Consider the following 20,060-nt stretch of genomic DNA (forward strand, 5'->3'; position numbering starts at 1 on the left):
ATTTAGAGCCTCTTGTCCTCAGTATTTAGAGCCGCTTGTCCTCAGTATTTAGAGCCTCTTGTCCTCAGTATTTAGAGCCTCTTGTCCTCAGTGTTTAGAGCCTCTTGTCCTCAGTATTTAGAGCCTCTTGTTCTCAGTATTTAGAGCCTCTTGTCCTCAGTGTTTAGAGCCTCTTGTCCTCAGTATTTAGAGCCTCTTGTCCTCAGTATTTAGAGCCTCTTGTCCTCAGTGTTTAGAGCCTCTTGTCCTCAGTATTTGGAGCCTCTTGTCCTCAGTATTTAGAGCCGCTTGTCCTCAGTGTTTAGAGCATCTTGTCCTCAGTATTTAGAGCCTCTTGTCCTCAGTATTTAGAGCCGCTTGTCCTCAGTGTTTAGAGCATCTTGTCCTCAGTATTTAGAGCCTCTTGTCCTCAGTATTTAGAGCCGCTTGTCCTCAGTGTTTAGAGCATCTTGTCCTCAGTATTTAGAGCCTCTTGTCCTCAGTATTTGGAGCCACTTGTCCTCAGTATTTAGAGCCGCTTGTCCTCAGTATTTAGAGCCGCGTGTCCTCAGTATTTAGAGCCTCTTGTCCTCAGTATTTAGAGCCTCTTGTCCTCAGTATTTAGAGCCTCTTGTCCTCAGTATTTAGAGCCTCTTGTCCTCAGTATTTAGAGCCGCTTGTCCTCAGTATTTGGAGCCGCTTGTCCTCAGTATTTGGACTATCTTGTTCTCAGCATTTAGAGCCACTTGTCCTCAATATTTAGAGCCGCTTGTCCTCAGTATTTAGAGCCGCTTGTCCTCAGTATTTAGAGCCGCTTGTCCTCAGTATTTAGAGCCGCTTGTCCTCAGTATTTAGAGCCGCTCGTCCTCAGTATTTAGAGCCTCTCGTCCTCAGTATTTAGAGCCGCTTGTCCTCAGTATTTAGAGCCGCTTGTCCTCAGTATTTAGAGCCGCTTGTCCTCAGTGTTTAGAGCCGCTTGTCCTCAGTATTTAGAGCCGCTTGTCCTCAGTGTTTAGAGCCGCTTGTCCTCAGTGTTTAGAGCCGCTTGTCCTCAGTATTTGGAGCCACTTGTCCTCAGTATTTAGAGCCTCTTGTCCTCAGTATTTAGAGCATCTTGTCCTCAGTATTTAGAGCCGCTTGTCCTCAGTATTTGGAGCCACTTGTCCTCAATATTTAGAGCCGCTTGTCCTCAGTATTTAGAGCCTCTTGTCCTCAGTATTTAGAGCATCTTGTCCTCAGTATTTAGAGCCTCTTGTCCTCAGTATTTAGAGCCGCTTGTCCTCAGTATTTGGAGCATCTTGTCCTCAGTATTTAGAGCCGCTTGTCCTCAGTATTTAGAGCCTCTTGTCCTCAGTGTTTGGAGCCACTTTTCCTCAGTATTTAGAGCCTCTTGTCCTCAGTATTTAGAGCCACTTGTCCTCAGTATTTAGAGCCACTTGTCCTCAGTATTTAGAGCCGCTTGTCCTCAGTGTTTGGAGCCTCTTGTCCTCAGTATTTAGAGCCGCTTGTCCTCAGTATTTAGAGCCTCTTGTCCTCAGTATTTAGAGCCGCTTGTCCTCAGTATTTAGAGCCGCTTGTCCTCAGTATTTAGAGCCGCTTGTCCTCAGTATTTGGAGCCTCTTGTCCTCAGTATTTGGAGCCACTTGTCCTCAGTATTTGGAGCCACTTGTCCTCAGTATTTGGAGCCTCTTGTCCTCAGTATTTAGAGCCGCTTGTCCTCAGTATTTAGAGCCTCTTGTCCTCAGTATTTGGAGCCACTTGTCCTCAGTATTTGGAGCCACTTGTCCTCAGTATTTGGAGCCTCTTGTCCTCAGTATTTAGAGCCTCTTGTCCTCAGTATTTAGAGCCGCTTGTCCTCAGTATTTAGAGCCTCTTGTCCTCAGTATTTAGAGCCGCTTGTCCTCAGTGTTTAGAGCCTCTTGTCCTCAGTATTTAGAGCCGCTTGTCCTCAGTATTTAGAGCCTCTTGTCCTCAGTATTTAGAGCCTCTTGTCCTCAGTATTTAGAGCCGCTTGTCCTCAGTGTTTAGAGCCTCTTGTCCTCAGTATTTGGAGCCACTTGTCCTCAGTATTTGGAGCCTCTTGTCCTCAGTATTTGGAGCCACTTGTCCTCAGTGTTTAGAGCCTCTTGTCCTCAGTATTTAGAGCCTCTTGTCCTCAGTATTTGGAGCCACTTGTCCTCAGTATTTGGAGCCTCTTGTCCTCAGTATTTGGAGCCACTTGTCCTCAGTGTTTAGAGCCTCTTGTCCTCAGTATTTAGAGCCGCTTGTCCTCAGTATTTAGAGCCTCTTGTCCTCAGTATTTGGAGCCACTTGTCCTCAGTATTTAGAGCCTCTTGTCCTCAGTATTTAGAGCCTCTTGTCCTCAGTATTTAGAGCCTCTTGTCCTCAGTATTTAGAGCCTCTTGTCCTCAGTGTTTAGAGCCGCTTGTCCTCAGTATTTAGAGCCTCTTGTCCTCAGTATTTGGAGCCACTTGTCCTCAGTATTTAGAGCCTCTTGTCCTCAGTGTTTAGAGCCGCTTGTCCTCAGTATTTAGAGCCTCTTGTCCTCAGTATTTAGAGCCGCTTGTCCTCAGTATTTAGAGCCTCTTGTCCTCAGTATTTAGAGCCTCTTGTCCTCAGTATTTAGAGCCTCTTGTCCTCAGTGTTTGGAGCCGCTTGTCCTCAGTATTTAGAGCCTCTTGTCCTCAGTATTTAGAGCCGCTTGTCCTCAGTATTTAGAGCCTCTTGTCCTCAGTATTTAGAGCCTCTTGTCCTCAGTATTTAGAGCCTCTTGTCCTCAGTGTTTGGAGCCGCTTGTCCTCAATATTTAGAGCCTCTTGTCCTCAGTGTTTAGAGCCTCTTGTCCTCAGTATTTAGAACATCTTGTCCTCAGTGTTTGGAGCCGCTTGTCCTCAATATTTAGAGCCTCTTGTCCTCAGTGTTTAGAACATCTTGTCCTCAGTATTTAGAGCATCTTTTCCTCAGTATTTAGAGCCTCTTGTCCTCAGTGTTTGGAGCCGCTTGTCCTCAATATTTAAAGCCTCTTGTCCTCAGTATTTAGAGCATCTTGTCCTCAGTATTTAGAGCATCTTGTCCTCAGTATTTAGAGCCTCTTGTCCTCAGTGTTTGGAGCCGCTTGTCCTCAATATTTAGAGCCTCTTGTCCTCAGTGTTTGGAGCATCTTGTCCTCAGTATTTAGAGCATCTTGTCCTCAGTATTTACAGCCTCTTGTCCTCAGTGTTTGGAGCTGATCCTTGTTGTGTTTTTGTTTGAAGGCGTCCTGGAGGAGGCTGAGTTTTACAACATCACGCCGCTCATCAAACTGATCAAGGAGAGGATCCTGGAGAGAGACTCCAAGTCCACGCAGGTAAACACCTCCTGTCAATGTGTACATTTAGCGAAAATTAAGGCTATTAAAAAGTATTAAAGGGCATTTTCCAAGGTATTACATTTTGTAGCTTGTTTTCAATAAGTATATAAATGGTCCAAAGAGGTTGTGTTCTACAGTCTGCCTGAATGTAATCATTGCGTAGGTGTGTAGTGTGATTCCGTGTAGTTTATTGATGGCATCCCGTTGGGTTTGACGTCATCTGAACAGGACATCGCGCGCTCACTGCTTGATAGCGCGAAGGTCCGTTTACGCCGGTTGCTAAGCAACATCGTTATGGGGAAATGCAAGTCTGCGTCCAAATGGTTGGAAGATAAGGAGGAAGAACAATCAATACTATATATAGTCAATGTGAGGTAAAGTGTGTCGCCAAGGTAACCGGTTAGAATTCCAAGTGGCGATGAGGTCTTAAAATGTATGGAAAGGGTCTTAAAAAAGGTCTTAAAAGGAATTACATTTGACTTCAGGATTCCTGCAGATATCCTGACACACACACACACACACACACACACACACACACACACACACACTCATCATTATGGTGCTCTGAGTGCATGGCCTTCCAGTAGTTGTCTCTTTGTTGGTGCCCCCCCCCTGCTGAGCTGTTCAGAAGCCCTGCTGTACATCAGACTCTTTTCTCTTCTCAGGATGATTTCTCTCACTCTTATATAACCCCTTCGCCTCTCAAACTCTCCCACCATCATTCATGCATTCAGCTCCAATGGACTCTGCGGCTGGTCGCCTCGGGTTGAATATGCTGCAGGAATATGGAAGAAAGGGCTGGTTGTGTAGCTAGCTTTGTCATAATGCAAAGGTTTTATCAAGGCATATACGTACATTTGGATTAGGATGAGAATATTGAATTTATTCGGGAGTTAACGCGTTTTTGTGACAGTTGTTTAATTTTTATATTAATTAAAATATTACATTTACTATAAATATTATTAAAAGTTAATTAAAAATATGCAATAAAATGCAATACAATTATATATATTTATATTAACCTAAAATGTGCAATAAAATAATATAGAATGAACTCAAAAAGTTAAAGTTAAAATGTGCAATAAAACAAAACAAAATAATATTTATATATTTAAAATATTCTTCATGTCTCTTCTTCATCAGCATGTGTCCCCTCTTCTTCATGTCTCTTCTACATCAACATGTGTCCCCTCTTCTTCATGTCTCTTCTACATCAACATGTGTCCCCTCTTCTTCATGTCTCTTCTACATCTACATGTGTCCCCTCTTCTTCATGTCTCTTCTACATCAACATGTGTCCCCTCTTCTTCATGTCTCTTCTACATCAACATGTGTCCCCCTCTTCTTCATGTCTCTTCTACATCAACATGTGTCCCCTCTTCTTCATGTCTCTTCTACATCAACATGTGTCCCCTCTTCTTCATGTCTCTTCTACATCAACATGTGTCCCCTCTTCTTCATGACTCTTCCACATCAACATGTGTCCCCTCTTCTTCATGTCTCTTCTACATCCACATGTGTCCCCTCTTCTTCATGTCTCTTCTACATCAACATGTGTCCCCTCTTCTTCATGTCTCTTCTACATCTACATGTGTCCCCTCTTCTTCATGTCTCTTCTACATCAACATGTGTCCCCTCTTCTTCATGTCTCTTCTACATCAACATGTGTCCCCTCTTCTTCATGACTCTTCCACATCAACATGTGTCCCCTCTTCTTCATGTCTCTTCCACATCAACATGTGTCCCCTCTTCTTCATGTCTCTTCTACATCCACATGTGTCCCCTCTTCTTCATGTCTCTTCTACATCCACATGTGTCCCCTCTTCTTCATGTCTCTTCTACATCTACATGTGTCCCCTCTTCTTCATGTCTCTTCTACATCAACATGTGTCCCCTCTTCTTCATGTCTCTTCTACATCAACATGTGTCCCCTCTTCTTCATGTCTCTTCTACATCAACATGTGTCCCCTCTTCTTCATGTCTCTTCTACATCAACATGTGTCCCCTCTTCTTCATGACTCTTCCACATCAACATGTGTCCCCTCTTCTTCATGTCTCTTCTACATCAACATGTGTCCCCTCTTCTTCATGTCTCTTCTACATCAACATGTGTCCCCTCTTCTCCATGTCTCTTCTACATCAACATGTGTCCCCTCTTCTTCATGTCTCTTCCACATCAACATGTGTCCCCTCTTCTTCATGACTCTTCCACATCAACATGTGTCCCCTCTTCTTCATGTCTCTTCTACATCCACATGTGTCCCCTCTTCTTCATGTCTCTTCTACATCAACATGTGTCCCCTCTTCTTCATGTCTCTTCTACATCAACATGTGTCCCCTCTTCTTCAATGTCTCTTCTACATCAACATGTGTCCCCTCTTCTTCATGTCTCTTCTACATCAACATGTGTCCCCTCTTCTTCATGTCTCTTCTACATCAACATGTCCCCTCTTCTTCATGTCTCTTCTACATCAACATGTCCCCTCTTCTTCATGTCTCTTCTACATCTACATGTGTCCCCTCTTCTTCATGTCTCTTCTACATCAACATGTGTCCCCTCTTCTTCATGTCTCTTCTACATCAACATGTGTCCCCTCTTCTTCATGTCTCTTCTACATCAACATGTGTCCCCTCTGTGGAAAGAGACTCTGAAAGTTTCAGGAACAAAGATTCTCTCTCTTTTTGATCCATTTCTATAAAAACCTGTCTGAAAATGAGCTGATCAGATTTTGGCCACTTTATGATGTTATAACGATGTTTTGTCTTGTGTAACCATTAGCCAATCAGCAACCAAGGTAACCCCCCCCCCCCTTATCACCTGAATCTCCTCCTAGAGCACCATTGAGTTCTTTGTAACCAAATCTCTCTCAGAGGGGCGTGGGGAGGGGCTCCTTATTTTCATCTAAAGTAACAGACAGAGAATCAGCACTTTGGAAACAGGGCTGAAACAGAGGGGATTATGGGTAATGCTGCAATGATCTGTTTGGTGTTTCAGCCAATCAGAGACAGGCTCTGGATATATCTGATACCTGTGATATATTGATGAAAAACAGTATAATAGGAGACCTTTAAATAGAAAGAGGAAGTACATAATTACACTAATTGAGACCCTGCTCCTGCCTTATTTAACCCCCCCCCCCCCCCCCCCATCTCTCTCCGCAGCAGGTGCCCCCCAAGCATGTGTACCGCGTGTTGCAGTGCCAGGAGGAGGAGCTCACGCAGATGGTCTCCACCATGTCGGACGGCTGGAAGTTTGAGCAGGTCAGCGTGCGCGCCTGCAGAAAGCCCCGCACCGGACTGCTCTGGACTGTGGGTTGGACTCACGCTGCTGCTGACCTTCAAACTTGACCCTTCGGCCTGACCCTGACCCCCCTTTTTTTGCCCCCTTTCCACTCTACCAAAGACCCCCAGATTGCACCAATTTGCACAGTGTAGATTAATGAATTGACTTTAGGCTGGACTTAGGTTGGAGTCCATGTTTGCTGAAGTCTTTCCCACCGATAGTCCCGACAAATTTAAAGATCCTCCTCTAGGAGTCGATAGATAGATTTATTACATGGCTTAGTTGAATACTCGATTCTGATTGGTCAATTCAGAACACGTGACACGTTGTTAATCCAGTACAGACAGACCGCTGTCAAGGACTTATTGACCGTTGTTAAGGACGCTCACATCTGCACAAAGAAGTCCGGTCGATTAAAAACAGCGGAGAAGTAACGGGGCAGAAACTCTCCTTTTGACGCAGCGGTCCAGACATAGACATCAAACTGCGACACATATTCAGTTGCCAGTTCCTTTGGCATAAGGGCAGGGATATCTAGATACTTCCCAAGGTTTGACATCATGAATTGTGCTACTTTTAAAGCAAGCAACGATGTTTTCAAATCTGTAATTAAAGAGGTCCGCAAAAACGCTATCGAAGCAGTTCTTGTCGTTGCTACGTTAGTTCACAACGGACTATTTTTCTTATCGGATGCATGTCATTTTAAATAAATAATAGCCTACTATTTTCTAAATCTATAAAAGCATTTAAATTAATATTGGGAGTTATATTGTTACTTTGTTGAGAATGTGGCCGTGTAATAAGCGGGATAATGTGCAGCGACTTGGTCATTATGGAGAACACCCTTCATGCCGCTTCGCGTCGGGCTCCTGATCCGCCTGTCGGGTGTTCTTCTCCCCATAATGACCGCCTCGCTGCACATTATCCCTTACTCAGAAACCTTTCGTAACACGAACCGTGTGTTCACATAGTGAGGTAACTATTAAATAAACCACAGACTAATCAGTCAGTGTTATACTTCTCTTGTAGACGCATTTAAACGTTCTAAAGTGCTTGAACTGGTTTGACCAACAGATATTGAAAACTGTTAGCTTGATAATCCTTTCCTCTATACTTTGACTTTTTTGGCTTTCATTGACAGAATATTATGATAAAGAACTTTTTTTTTAATTGCTAAAATGCCAAAGAGAAAACACAAAAGGCACCAACAAATTCATAATGATAGTTACATGTTGCAGAGCAGTTTTCTGTATTTAAATTGACATTGCGATGACTATTAAAAAACACAGTAAGCAGCCCTGAAAACAAGCAATTCCGATATGTCGACATTCGCTCTGGGGAATTGATTCAGGGTTTTTTCGACTGAATAATCGAAAAGTTGAGAAACATAAATGTGAGCTTACTTTTAAGAGTTAACATTTTGAAGTGCTTCACTCTAAAATCGTTTAAGCTGCAGAACAGCATTTACTCTCCCTATCGACAGTCTGTTTGAAGTGAGCAACTCGCTGCTCACAGTGTGAACACGCAGCAAAAAATAGCCACAGTAATATTGATTTCTTGAGTCTCTGTAATAGGGAGGAGTCTGGCAGTGGTAACATCTATTTGAAGGTGAAGGCCTCTCCAATTATAGCTTTTTTTTTTACCCCTAAAACTTCCACGTAGACCCTCTTTTCCCACTGCTTTGCCCCACTGCATGCTGCACCGCATATTTCGCCCACGATTCCCTGCAGAAGCCGACCCACAGTGTTTGTGCTGTTTCCCCCACAAGTAAAAGATGCTTCTTGTCGAGTCCAAGGTCGAGTGTCTAACAGCAGTCTTAAGCCCCGCCCCCTCCACCTCCATCATGCATGAGCACCAGAAGTCTCTCCTGGCTTTAGTCTAGATCAGGGGTGTCCAAACTTTTTTTACCGAGGGCCACATACAGAAAAATATACGAATGGCTGGGCGACTCACTAGAGGTATACTGCCTCATAAGTTCAGTATTCGGAGACGTGTGGCGCAGTGGACTAGTGCGTTGGTGTTTGGATCAGGGGGGGCACAGGTTCAAACCCCACTGCAGTCATGTCGTTGGGACACTTCACCCCAATTTGCTCCTGTGGGGATTGCCCATAGTATCGAGTATGTAAGTTGCTTTGGATAAAAGCGTCTAACAAGTTACATATTAAGTTAGCAAAATCAATCAAATGTAGGTAAAGTATACTTGTGAGTGTTGGCAGCTCATCCCTTAAAACAGAAGCATCAGATTGATTATAATAAGGAGAAATAGGAAGGGTGTATTTCAAGCTTGTTAGGTAAATAAGTCATTGGGCTTTTTTCTTATCAACTAAGATATGTTAGAAAATGTTTCCAACTTTAATTGACTGAATATATTTGAAAAATTGTCTCATTAACACATGAGTACTACTGTGCGATATATGTTTACATTCATATTGAAGAAGTACAATATAAGACAAGCACAAGTTCCATTTGTGGGCCGTATTTGATTATACTTTTTGAATTTGATGAGGGCCGCATTTGGTCGTGGTTCGGACACCCCTGGTCTCAGATCTCTCTCTTCCTTCCTCTTGCTTTGAGTTTTCTCTGCCGTTGCTTCTGATGCTTGCTGTCACTCACTCTGCCTCTCTGTCTGTCCCTCTCTCTCCTCTGCATCTCTTCCTCTCCCTCTTCTTCACAGATGGTGAACATCGGCTCGTCGTACAGCTACGGGACGGAGGACCAGGCTGAGTTCCTGTGTGTCGTCTCCAAAGAGCTTCACACTCCCGGGTCGGGACTCGCTACGGAGCAGAGCCACAAAACAAAGGTGAGGCTCAGTCCTTATCTTTCAGGAACACACACACGTATGTTTGAAGGAATACTTAACCTACAAAATGACGTTTGTGTAACAATAACTCACCCCGTTTTGTCTTGAATTCTTATAGAAAATGCTGTTTTTCTATGAGGCCTGCATGTCGAGCAAAGATTTAAAAAATACTGAGAAAAGTCTTGATGATATAAGACTTAAACTAAGGCAATACTTTATCAAAACATCCATTTACAAACCCTCACACAACTTAGCCTGATTTTCAAATGTTAGCAATTACCACCGTAGTGCTTTCTGACACCCTCCCTTAATTCCTCAACATAGTTATTTTAAAGGGGACCTATCATGCAAAATGCACTTTTTGACGTCTTTTATACATAACCATGTGTCCCCGGTGTGTCAGGGAACTCACACAGCGTCAGAAAATAAAACCCTCTCTCTTTTCCTCCGTACCCAAATCTCTAAAAACGGGGAACAACGGAGCTGATCCAGATTTGCGTCCGATATGACGTAATATCTGAAATGTGGACCCACGGGCCAATCAGAAACGTTGCTCTCAGAAACAATGCCCGACTGTTTTGGACGTAATATGGTCGGTGTTTACATTAGCATCGCTAACACTCAGAGCTAACCTGTACTGGAGAGCATGTGTGTGAAGAAGCAGGAAGTAAAAAGGAACTCACCTTGTGGTATAACCGGCAAGAGAGAAAGCCTTTGAGCTCCAGACTGTTTCAGAGAGAATCCTTGATAATCCATGATATGGCATTTCATCACGGCAGTATTTATTTGTTAAAGCTTTATACCCAAATCAGCACTTTTGAAACAGGAAGTGAAACAGAGGGATATGAGGCATGGCTAGAATGGGTGATCTGTTTGGTATTTTGAGCAAAACACTTCATAGACATGTTTTTTATATATCTGAGGCCTATGCTATTGCCTAGAAATAATATGATAGGTGCCCTTTAAGATGTAACGTGTGAAAAATGTATTTTAGCTAGCCTAATTAGTGACGCCTCATAAAGGACCTAACGGTACACACTCTGACATTAGTAGACGGCAACTCTGAGTTTCTGAATAACTTCACCCTTGAGCATATTTTACTTTCAGTGACCTTACACGGCGTTTCGGGATGGACGAAATCCCGAAACGCAAAGAATCTATACAAAAATCTTCTCATTTCTGTACGCATGGCTTGCAGGGTTCTTGCTGCTCTGAGTTTGTATCCTCGTGGTTGATTGCACTTATTGTAAGTCGCTTTGGATAAAAGCTTTAGCTAAATAAAATGTAATGTTATGCATAGAAAAAGCAGCGAAAGGGTACGTGAGGACAAGGCCTAAGTCTCATGTAATCAGCTGCACTCGCTCATTAAGCACATGTATTTTCACTATTCTTACTATTTAAAACCCTCCTGCATTAACAGAGTCACACTTATGGAAGTTAAAAGTGTTTAAATAGTAAACTTTGAGCTAAACGCATGTGTTCTGGGAGAGATGAGAGTAGCTGTTGTTAAAAGCGACACCTTTTTACCTCAAATGATCAAGAATTTCTTCAATTTTTTGGTTTTTTGTTCACTGTTCACACACATGAGAAAATCAATGTTTTCAAGAATTCAAGGTAACACGGGGTGAATAATTGATATAGAAAAGATCATTTTATGTGGGTAGTGTTTCTCTAAATAGGATCCAGCTACAAGGCTGTATAGAGTGTGTGTGTGTGTCTTTGGTGTGAGTGTGTGTGTGTGTGTGTCTTTGGTGTGTGTGTGTGTGTGTGTGTGTGTGTGTGTGTGTGTGTGTGTCTTTGGTGTGTGTGAGTCCTCTCATTGAAGTGTGTGTGCTTTGATCCTCCACTCGACGCTCCAAATGTCACCCGCTTTAAAATGTCATTCACAAACACGTTCACTGCCATCTCAACCTTCATCCTCTCTCTCCTGTGGATCTATAGAAATGTTTTCTCTATATCAACCTCTCCGCTTCTCACTGTCCGCTCACTGACACTCATCAGCGTGTCGTCTTGTTTTTTGTTTGTTTTTTTGTTTTGTGTTTTCCATCGTGCTGAATGAAGCCGGCAGAGATGCAGGAGGAGGAGGAGGTGGAGGAAGAGGCTGCGAAGGAGGCGGAGGAGGAGGAGGAGGAAGAGGGAGAGAAACAACACCGAATAAGTGGATTAGAGAATGAGGGAGAATGATGTTTTTGTTCCAAAGAGAGGCGGGAATGGGTGAGGAACTGTACGGTACATGTGCTTAGTGGGTAGATATGGTAGATTCTAGTGTGTGTGTGTGTGTGTGTGTGTGTGTGTGTGTGTGTGTGTGTGTGTGTGTGTGTGTGTTGGATGTGTCATGGCGCTGCATTAAGAAGGAACGATAAGCCCAGTAAAAACAGTGCCTACCGCACATGAGAAAATGTATTTGTGTGCAAACTAAATAATTTTTCGTAGCAAATACACTATAGCAAAACAAGCCAAGTGCATAGTTATACGCTTTAGAAGGGAGCATAAATACATCTCTTTAAAATCATATTTACATATCAACAGCAGAAATATGTATATCTATAGAATAAACAATATACATTATCACTATGAGGCCCACACCTACTACAACATAAAATAAAATACTATATACATTAGTATTAAAGGTGTAGATAGTTAATCTATAAAGTGTTGGTGTGAGTTATTGAGTGTAGGATAAATCAGCAGTAGATATATCCCTGGGAGAGGAAACATATTTCAGAAAATGGGGTGAACTGTCCCTTTAAGCACTTTAAATGTCATTTTGAGAGATAATTGTGTATTTAATTAATCCTAATGGCTAAATAAGAAAGGAAAAGCAGCATTATTATTATTATTATTAAGTGTGTGTGTGTGTGTGTGTGTGTGTGTGTGTGTGTGTGTGTGTGTGTGTGTGTGTGTGTGTGTGTGTGTGTGTGTGTAAACAGTGTCCCGACGCAACCTTTCTCAGATATCGATCAACGCTGTGTTTCTATTGGCTCTCATTACCAATGCCGTGACATGAAATATCCCTGACCTTCAGAGCAGCAGTCAGACGTCCCTCTGTGTGTTCAGACAGGACTGTGTGTGTGTGTGTTTCTGTTGATCCATTATGCATGTCAGTGAAGTCATTTGCTCTCATTCTGTCTCCATCAGCATCACCACATCATTGCATAGCTTATGTAGTAACATGTGTATATATAAGATATTAAAAAACAATTCCTAATGTCTGTTTTTCTTTATATTTCACAGCTCTTCCAGCTCCATGGGTCCCGGATGTAGAAATGTACAAGATATTTAAATTATTATTTTCTATTCCTATTGCGCGTCATCAACACAAACAAAAAAGTGTGTAGCATTGATATCAGTTTATTCGACAAAATGCCAGGTAGACTAAAAACACAAATGCTCACCGTGAAGCACAGCAATATCTTCAAAACTCATTTAAGTAGTAGAAATAATCATGTGTTTGCGTACGTTACCTCAAGGGCAGTGGTGTCGTGGAGTTTAGTAAAACCTAACCAAAGATCAGATCTGAGGAAAAGCAGATGGTGTGAAGGGATCAGATTATTAAAGCATTTCCTAAGGGCGTTATTCCACAAGTCAATTTCAACCAGGACCAACGTTATATGTCGTTAAGACCGGAGAGTGCCATTTATTTAAATGCTGTCAGTGTGGAGATGAGTTGACCCCCACATTTAGGGATTCATTTAGCTTCTTAAAACAGACACCCGTTGAAAATGCTGATGAATTATCAAGGAAGAACGTTTTGTCTTTGATTCAATGAGCTTTGAGCGCTAAATCCATTTAGATAGAAGGTGATGTGTTGTAAATATTTCATTTTCTGCTTTTCGGAAATTGAATCAGACCAAGTGCTCCGATCGTTATCAGCTATCATTCGTTCTTAATTCTTTAGTTCTCTATTTAAAGGTCACCTATTATGCAAACTCCAAAAATGACCCCCTCACTTTTTGTCCTGATCCATTTCTATAAAAACCTCTGAGCTGATCAGATTTTGGCCGCTTTATGATGTCATAACGATGTTTTGGCTTGTGTAACCATTAGCCAATCAGCAACCAAGGTAACCCCCCCCCCCCCCTTATCACCTGAATCTCCTCCTAGAGCACCATTGAGTTCTTTGTAACCAAATGTCTCTCAGAGGGGCGTGGGGAGGGGCTCCTTATTTTCATCTAAAGTAACAGACAGAGAATCAGCACTTTGGAAACAGGGCTGAAACAGAGGGGATTATGGGTAATGCTGCAATGATCTGTTTGGTGTTTCAGCCAATCAGAGACAGGCTCTGTATATATCTGAGACCTGTGATATATTGATGAAAAACAGCATAATAGGGGACCTTTAAAGACCAATGCACATTTCTCCTGAATCAAAACGTTCTTAATACTCAATTGTCTGATTTATATCCTCCACTTTAATCCTCTCTGAACACATTAACCTATAAACTGACATGGATAAACATGCACACATATTCTGGTATGGTATAAAAGCATAACATATTAAGCCAAAACATTGTACACTGACAAAAACACACACATCCGCACAATAAATACAAAGCAAAATAAATCACTCAATCAGAGTGATTTATTTCGCTTAGCGAATCAGTGCATGAGAAGCGAAACGGAAGTGAGGGACCCAAACAAACTATTAAGAAGGCAAATCTGAGATTTCATTGAACTCCAGCTCTCGACTCAGGTTCGGGAAAGCCCCGTGAGCTTCTCGCTGTAGAGGGAAAATGGAACTCAAACGCTATTTGTTGTTTGTTTATATCACGCAGTCTGTCTTCCGGTTGTTGCCTATTTTGAGTGACGACTACACACTACCGCCGCCTGCTGGTAAGGAGAGTTATTGCCACTCACGCATGCGCAGTTCATACGTGCAACTTGGCCGTCGGCTGAAGTCTTCGCGGTGTGTTCCAGTGCGAAACATGGCCATTAAGTCGAGGTTTATTTTCAGCTGCAAACTGTATTTACACAATACACTGTAAAAATAAGTGGGCGAAGTCACTGTGCTTTGACTCATTGGTTGTTTGACTGTCACCATCATGTTTTCTTGGACATATTAGGGAGGTGAATCCGCAATTCATTGGGATTTACATTTTGGATTGTAAAACAAACTAGAACATGTCTAATTACCTGAAAATAATAAACCGCAGACTCCTTAAAGAGTGTCTTTCTGGTTGTCACGCCCTAAAGTATACACTTCTTTATTGCCTATTTTACCCTAAATGAGATAATACATTTAAAGACTTGAATCTAAAGATTGAGACTATTAGTTCTTCAGAAAAATGTTTCATAATTTAGTAAATCAATTGAGATGTATGGCAATTTTCTCATAGACTTCCATACAATCTGACTTCTTATTGCAACCATGGCCCTCTGCTGGCCAGTTGGGAGAATGCAGAGATATTGGTGGATACATTCATAGTTAATTTGGGTCTTTTTAAGGAATTACTGACTATAAGAAATAAATACCACTATACTTATCCTTAAACGCTTTTTTAATTACATTACATGTCATTTGTTAGACACTTTTATCCAAAGCGACTTACATACATTCAGTACTGTGGACAATCCCCACAGGAACAATTTGGGGTGAAGTGTCTCAGGGACACAACGACATGCTGACTGCAGTGGGACTCGAACTTGCTATCCCCTGATTCGAAATCCATCACCTCTCCACTGAGCCACAGCCTCCCTCTGCTGGCCAGTTGAGAGAATGCAGAGATATTTGTGGATACATTCATAGTTAATTTGGGTCTTTTTAAGGAATTACTGACTATAAGAAATAAATACCACTATACTTATCCTTAAACGCTTTTTTAATAAACCTGTCTTTGGCTCCACTCAGATTTAAGAAAATAACATTATCCCTGCCTCTCAAGATTCTTTCTATGGTTTGCTCCTGTATAACACTGACTAGCACAAACACACATAGGCTGATTCATACAAACACTACGCAGTAACAGTGAGACAATCGAGACTTAAGATGAAGAGTTGGCAACTTTTTTGATCACACTTTTGTACTAAAATCTGGAAGCCTGCAAATACAACACTTCAGTTGTGTGTGTGTGAGGTGAAGTGCCTCGTCCATTTCAAGTGTGACACAGAATCTTTTTACCTTATTAAACTAATGGAGTACCTGTTAGAATAGTGATCATGCTTATGGCAATCATGATTTCAGCAGGAGGAAGAACACTTTGTTATTTTTGGGTGCCTTGAGTTCAAACAGCTAAACTGACGCGTCAACAGACAGACGTGTCAAAACGATCTGTTATTATTACTACATGCTTTTTCTTTCAGTTTTAAGTAGCTGTTTTCATATGTTAGTCGACAAATGGTTAGTTTACTATCCCACTGAGAGCTTAAGAGTGATATGTTGTGTACATTTTTTCAAGTGCATGTTTGTAAGTAGAGATTTTCGACGCAGAAGGCTTGTAGAAAATGCCTTTTTTATTTTTTCTACATTCGGTTGTCTTAATTTATTCTCACTGTTTCTTTAGGAATAGGAATTTGGGGTGTTACATTTTTTTAAAAGGGGGGGGGGACATTGGATTTTACTACTTTCAGTCTATGGTTAAAGGTGGGGTAGGTAATTTTGGAGAAACCAGCTCGAGTGAGCTAGAATTTGAAAATACACAACCGGAAACAATCTGCCCCTTCCTTCAGACTTCCTTCCAGAGCCCCTCCTCCAACACACACGAACGCGCACATGACCAATGAGGGCACGAGATACGTTTGTGCACAGATGGACGCTACGGCTTCCACAGATGCATTTTTTAAAATGCATTTATTGTCAAAGCATTTAATATATTCATTGCTATCGGGATGTTAAGAGCATTCCATGGAATATAACAAGTGTTTCTGAAATAAATTACATACCCCACCTTTAACACTATAGCTATATCCGGTTTGTTAAATATGCTAGTTTTAGCTCTCATGAATGCTGTTGAAACGAATATTCTTTCCGTCAGATTTATAATCCTCCCTTCGCATGTCCAGGTACCTTCTTTGGTTTTCTGGATCCACGCTTTATTTTATACTTTGTGCACTGTGTTGAATTAGTTCTGCTGTACAGTAAAGTGCGTTTTCACATAGTATTTGCAGCTCTGTTTTATTATTCTGTTCAAAAAAGCAAACATCTGTCGGGCAGCTGTGGAGGTTTCTTCCGTCCATAGAGCCTCGCGTCTGTAAATGAAGCAACGTGACACATGCATTGTAACAGGCTTTTAAAAAAGGCTGTGTTTTGATTTTATTTGACTGTATTTCACCTGAAAAACATGTATTTTCAACAAACTGACAGTTTTTTAAAAATTATTATTTAATGTTAATGAATGTCAATATTCTCAACAAAATAAATCTTTGTCCTTTGGTTTAAAAAACAGATATGTAAATCTCATTTTTGTTACAACCGTGACAGTCTGAAATAACAAAACTGGTTATTTAAATAAACATTGGGATACAGTTTGCAAAAGCTTCGTCCTAAATGATCTCTGATGTCAGTGGTTGAAATGTTCTGCTAATGCTTTGAGAGGTGGAGCTGTGGTTGTGTTTTTGTATTTAAACTATATATAAACAACATTGTTTCAGACAGGGGGGAGAGAAAAATGTACACATGCATGCGGTTGCTAAAAGTGTTTAAAATGTTTACAAACAAAGCAGATAACTGCGTACAGTTTGGCCAATTGTATGAATGTATTTCCTTAAAGTGTCCATTAATTCAGACGTAGTATAGGAATCACTCAAAGATAAAGCGTTCACTTTTCTAACGTTTATCAAACAGAAACACAAAGACAAAACCACATGTGGCTTCTTACGTAGGTTTTGACTCTAGCAAAAACCTGTATGCTTTGTCTTCTATGTGTGAAGACGTCTTTATTGATCAATCACACACCATCAAAACATGACAACTAATCTCTCGAAGGAAGAAACGCACAGGAAAAGTCTGTTTAAAATGCATCTAGAGTGGCTTATAGAAACAAATGAAGTATACTCTGCTCTCTGCAGTACTACAGGAAGGTACTGAGTGTACTCTGTGCACAGGGGCGGATCTACCAGGGTGGCAACAATGGGCGCGGGAAGGGGGGTGCTGAGGGCGCTGCAGCACCCCCTAGCGGCAGGCAGGTGGTGCGGAGCTCCCCTGTCTGAATTATTATTTGACGGTTATTGCTGCTCCCGCTGTGCATAATCTGTGTAATATGTAGCCAATAAATTCCACATTGTTGGTAAAATAATATTTTGGCCTGCCCCGAATGTTTTTTCTGTAGCCACGGACAATTCGACCTCAATAATATAATACATTAACCGTGCTTTACGTGAACCTCATCATGACACTAGAGAGGACGGCAGGAATGTAATTTCCCGTGTTCAGTGAATGCAACAGAGGCAAGACACCAGACCAATGAGAGAGTTGCATGGAAATAAAAGTGTGCTTGTGTCATTCAAGCTTGGCTCTGTGTGTGTGTGGCAATAGCGCATTTAGTGTGTGAGAGAGAGGGAGAGAGAGGGACCGGTGCCAGCAGGGGCCGTGTTGTTAGCATCTGGTTAGCTAGCTGCACTAACGGACATACGGAGCTGTTTGTTCGAAAACAAGCTGGAGGAGAGTCCTCTCCTCTCAGACTGAGAGGCTCAGGTGAGCTAAAGGACTCTGAGTGTTTAGATAGTTAACTTTAGTCTAAGTTATCTCAGTGTGTCTCAAACGGTTTGGTCACAAATTATTCAAAAGATTATTTCCGCGGCACACCTTCATATGATCATTATCGTAAAAAAAATAAGAGAATAAAGGAAAAACAGTTATGAAATACTATATGGCAGTAAAACAAGAATACAGTTTGAAAGGGGAGTGATCTGTAAAATATCCATAAAGAAAAAGAACATCTGATTACAGTTCTGTTTCAAATGGGTGTTGAGAGATGTATCCATAGATCTCTTAATGTTGCTCTCAAAGTGCACCAGATTGATGCTTTTAACTTCAATATTTAAAAAAAAATCTTCCCGGGGGCACATCCCCCCGGACCCCCTAGAGCAGGCGTTCTGTCCTTCTACAGCGTCTCTGAAACCATGACTCTCCTCCACAGAGTGCAGACCACATTCACTCAGCCGCTGCATGCTGGACTTTGTCTTTATTATAATGATGGAGACACTGCTGAGTTTTGTAAACTCAAATAGCCTGAAGTCGTTGGAGGAACTCTTCTACTTCTTAAACTCACCGTGTGTCCATCACAGCTGATTGTCCATGTCTTCACTGCAGAGATCAGCTGTCAATCAAACATTATGGGATGTGCTTCAACATCTTCTCACGAGTTGTTCTGTAGATGTTGGACTTTCTTCCGGCTCCTTCCTGTGTCTGGTTAGCCATGGAGGCTGTCACTGCTCAGGAGGATCCTTGTTCACCTGAACTGATATGTAAACTTTGCTCTAAATATGTGCTGGATATTTCTATTGATTCTTGTTGTTGTTTCTCTTGTACGAGTCTTCAGAGAGAAAGCAGCACAGCTTCTTTTATTGTACACATTTTATTCCACTTTCTAAAACAATAGAGACATGTATTCTTTTTGACGGATTAAAAGTGGCTATCACACTTATTTCATCATCACATGTTTATTTAAAATGATATTACTTACTGTCATAATCAATAAGTACATCATTTATTATTCTCCTGTAAATAGATTAGTCTTTGCTTGGGAAATAAAATGTTATTGTTTTGCAGACTAATTGTTGTTGTTGTCCAAATAGAAAGTGAATTTATCATGATAATAATCAATAAGGAAATCATGTCTGATTCTGTTTGAAATAGCTGAGATGAAACACATTCATGGTGTGGAGAAAGTGAAACTGGTCATGAAATCATTGAAAAGACTTTACTGATGGGATGTGTGATTAAATTAAATGTTTAGATCATTAATAAAGGTTTGTCTTTCAAAAACAAAAACAGGATGTTCTTCTTGTATTATGTCCAAGGTACCGTACGAAGCTGATGGAGAACATGTGGAAGTTATCTGAGACTAAATGAAACTCAGCGCAAGTTCAACCAGGAAGACCGTCTTTACTCATTCATTTACTATTTACATGTTACTCTCTCTCCTCTCAATAACTGTTCGGGGGCGTTACTCCCCAGCTTAACCAATCACTTCGCTCTATTCCCAAGAGCCTATCACAGCGCTCCGCTAACCCTTTTAAATCTGCTCTCCCCTCTGACAGCTGTCATTTCAGGTGACTACGCAACCCTCCTCCACCCCTTTTCACCTCCTGTCCCTCTGAATCCAGGGTCAAGCTAAGCCCCTCCCCTTCAGATCGACCCCAACCATCCATTCACCACCACCAGGGTCAAGCTAAGCCCCTCCCCTTCAGACCGAACCCAACTATCCATTCACCACCACCAGGGTCAAGCTAAGCCCCTCCCCTTCAGACCAAACCCAACTATCCATTCACCACCACCAGGGTCAAGATAAGCCCCTCCCCATCAGACCGAACCCAACTATCCATTCACCACCACCAGGGTCAAGCTAAGCCCCTCCCCTTCAGACCGAACCCAACTATCCATTCACCACCACCAGTGTCTAGACCCCGGGGGGTTTCATCGGATCGGTTCTCCCCTCCCGAATGATACTCCTGCACAACGGGGCCTAATTGCCAAAACTCCATTACATTAAT

The 20,060-nt window shown here is 41.8% G+C and overlaps 1 protein-coding gene across 6 annotated transcripts in view; it reads left to right on the plus strand.

The window, feature by feature from the left end:
• kctd17 (potassium channel tetramerization domain containing 17) overlaps positions 1-16,898 on the plus strand; it is a 55,210-nt gene extending 38,312 nt beyond the window's left edge. Inside the window, exons 3-7 of one of the 6 annotated variants that reach the window (XM_034197208.1) lie at positions 3,234-3,325; positions 6,491-6,637; positions 9,286-9,411; positions 11,473-11,625; positions 12,646-16,898. In XM_034197208.1, the coding sequence (XP_034053099.1) occupies positions 3,234-3,325; positions 6,491-6,637; positions 9,286-9,411; positions 11,473-11,595 (488 nt within the window). In that variant the 3' untranslated portion in view covers positions 11,596-11,625; positions 12,646-16,898. The remainder of the gene's footprint in view (positions 1-3,233; positions 3,326-6,490; positions 6,638-9,285; positions 9,412-11,472; positions 11,626-12,645) is intronic. The other 5 variants (XM_034197225.1, XM_034197217.1, XM_034197234.1 and 2 more) reach the window with 5 other exon arrangements.
• Positions 16,899-20,060: the final 3,162 nt, after the last annotated feature.

The sequence above is a fragment of the Gymnodraco acuticeps genome, unplaced genomic scaffold (genome assembly GCF_902827175.1).
Source record: "Gymnodraco acuticeps unplaced genomic scaffold, fGymAcu1.1, whole genome shotgun sequence".
NCBI lineage: Eukaryota > Metazoa > Chordata > Actinopteri > Perciformes > Bathydraconidae > Gymnodraco > Gymnodraco acuticeps.